The sequence below is a fragment of the Microtus ochrogaster genome, unplaced genomic scaffold (assembly GCF_000317375.1).
Source record: "Microtus ochrogaster isolate Prairie Vole_2 unplaced genomic scaffold, MicOch1.0 UNK114, whole genome shotgun sequence".
Classification (NCBI taxonomy): Eukaryota; Metazoa; Chordata; class Mammalia; order Rodentia; family Cricetidae; genus Microtus; species Microtus ochrogaster.
The window spans coordinates 770,778-771,303 of NW_004949212.1; the positions used below are offsets into that span (position 1 = coordinate 770,778).

The 526-nt window shown below is 35.2% G+C and overlaps 1 protein-coding gene across 1 annotated transcript in view; it reads right to left on the bottom strand.

Moving 5' to 3' along the window:
• LOC101999690 (zinc finger protein 525-like) overlaps window positions 1–526 on the bottom strand; it is a 69,000-nt gene that overhangs the window by 66,529 nt on the left and 1,945 nt on the right. Inside the window, 2 exon segments of the mRNA XM_026778224.1 lie at window positions 47–472; window positions 475–519. Coding sequence (XP_026634025.1) covers window positions 47–472; window positions 475–519 — 471 coding nt within the window.

Sequence of the window (526 nt, forward strand, 5' to 3'; positions counted from 1 at the left end):
GTTCTTTTGTGAAGTTTGAGAGTACTGGTATATGAAAAGGCTTTACCACATTGATTACATTCATAGGGTTTCTCTCCAGTATGTGTTCTTTTGTGTCTTTGGAGTTTAAAGAGCTCTGAAAAAGCTTTATTACATTGCTTACATTCAAAGGGCTTCTCTCCAGTATGTGTTCTTTGATGTCTTTGAAGTTCACCATGATACACAAAAGCTTTATCACATTGGTTACATTTATAAGGTATCTCTCCAGTATGTGCTCTTTTATGTATTTGGAGAGTACTGTTCCTTGAAAAGGCTTTATCACATTGATTACACTGATAAGGTTTCTCTTCAGTATGTGTTCTTTTATGTCTTTGGAGACTACTGTTCTGTGAATAAGCTTTACCACATTCATTACACTGATAAGGTTTCTCTCCAATATGTATCCTCTGATGTACTCGAAGTTTACTGTTCAGTAAAAAGGCTTTACCACATTGATTACATGCGTAGGGTTTCTCTCCAGAATGTGTTCTTTGATGTTTTTGAAGTT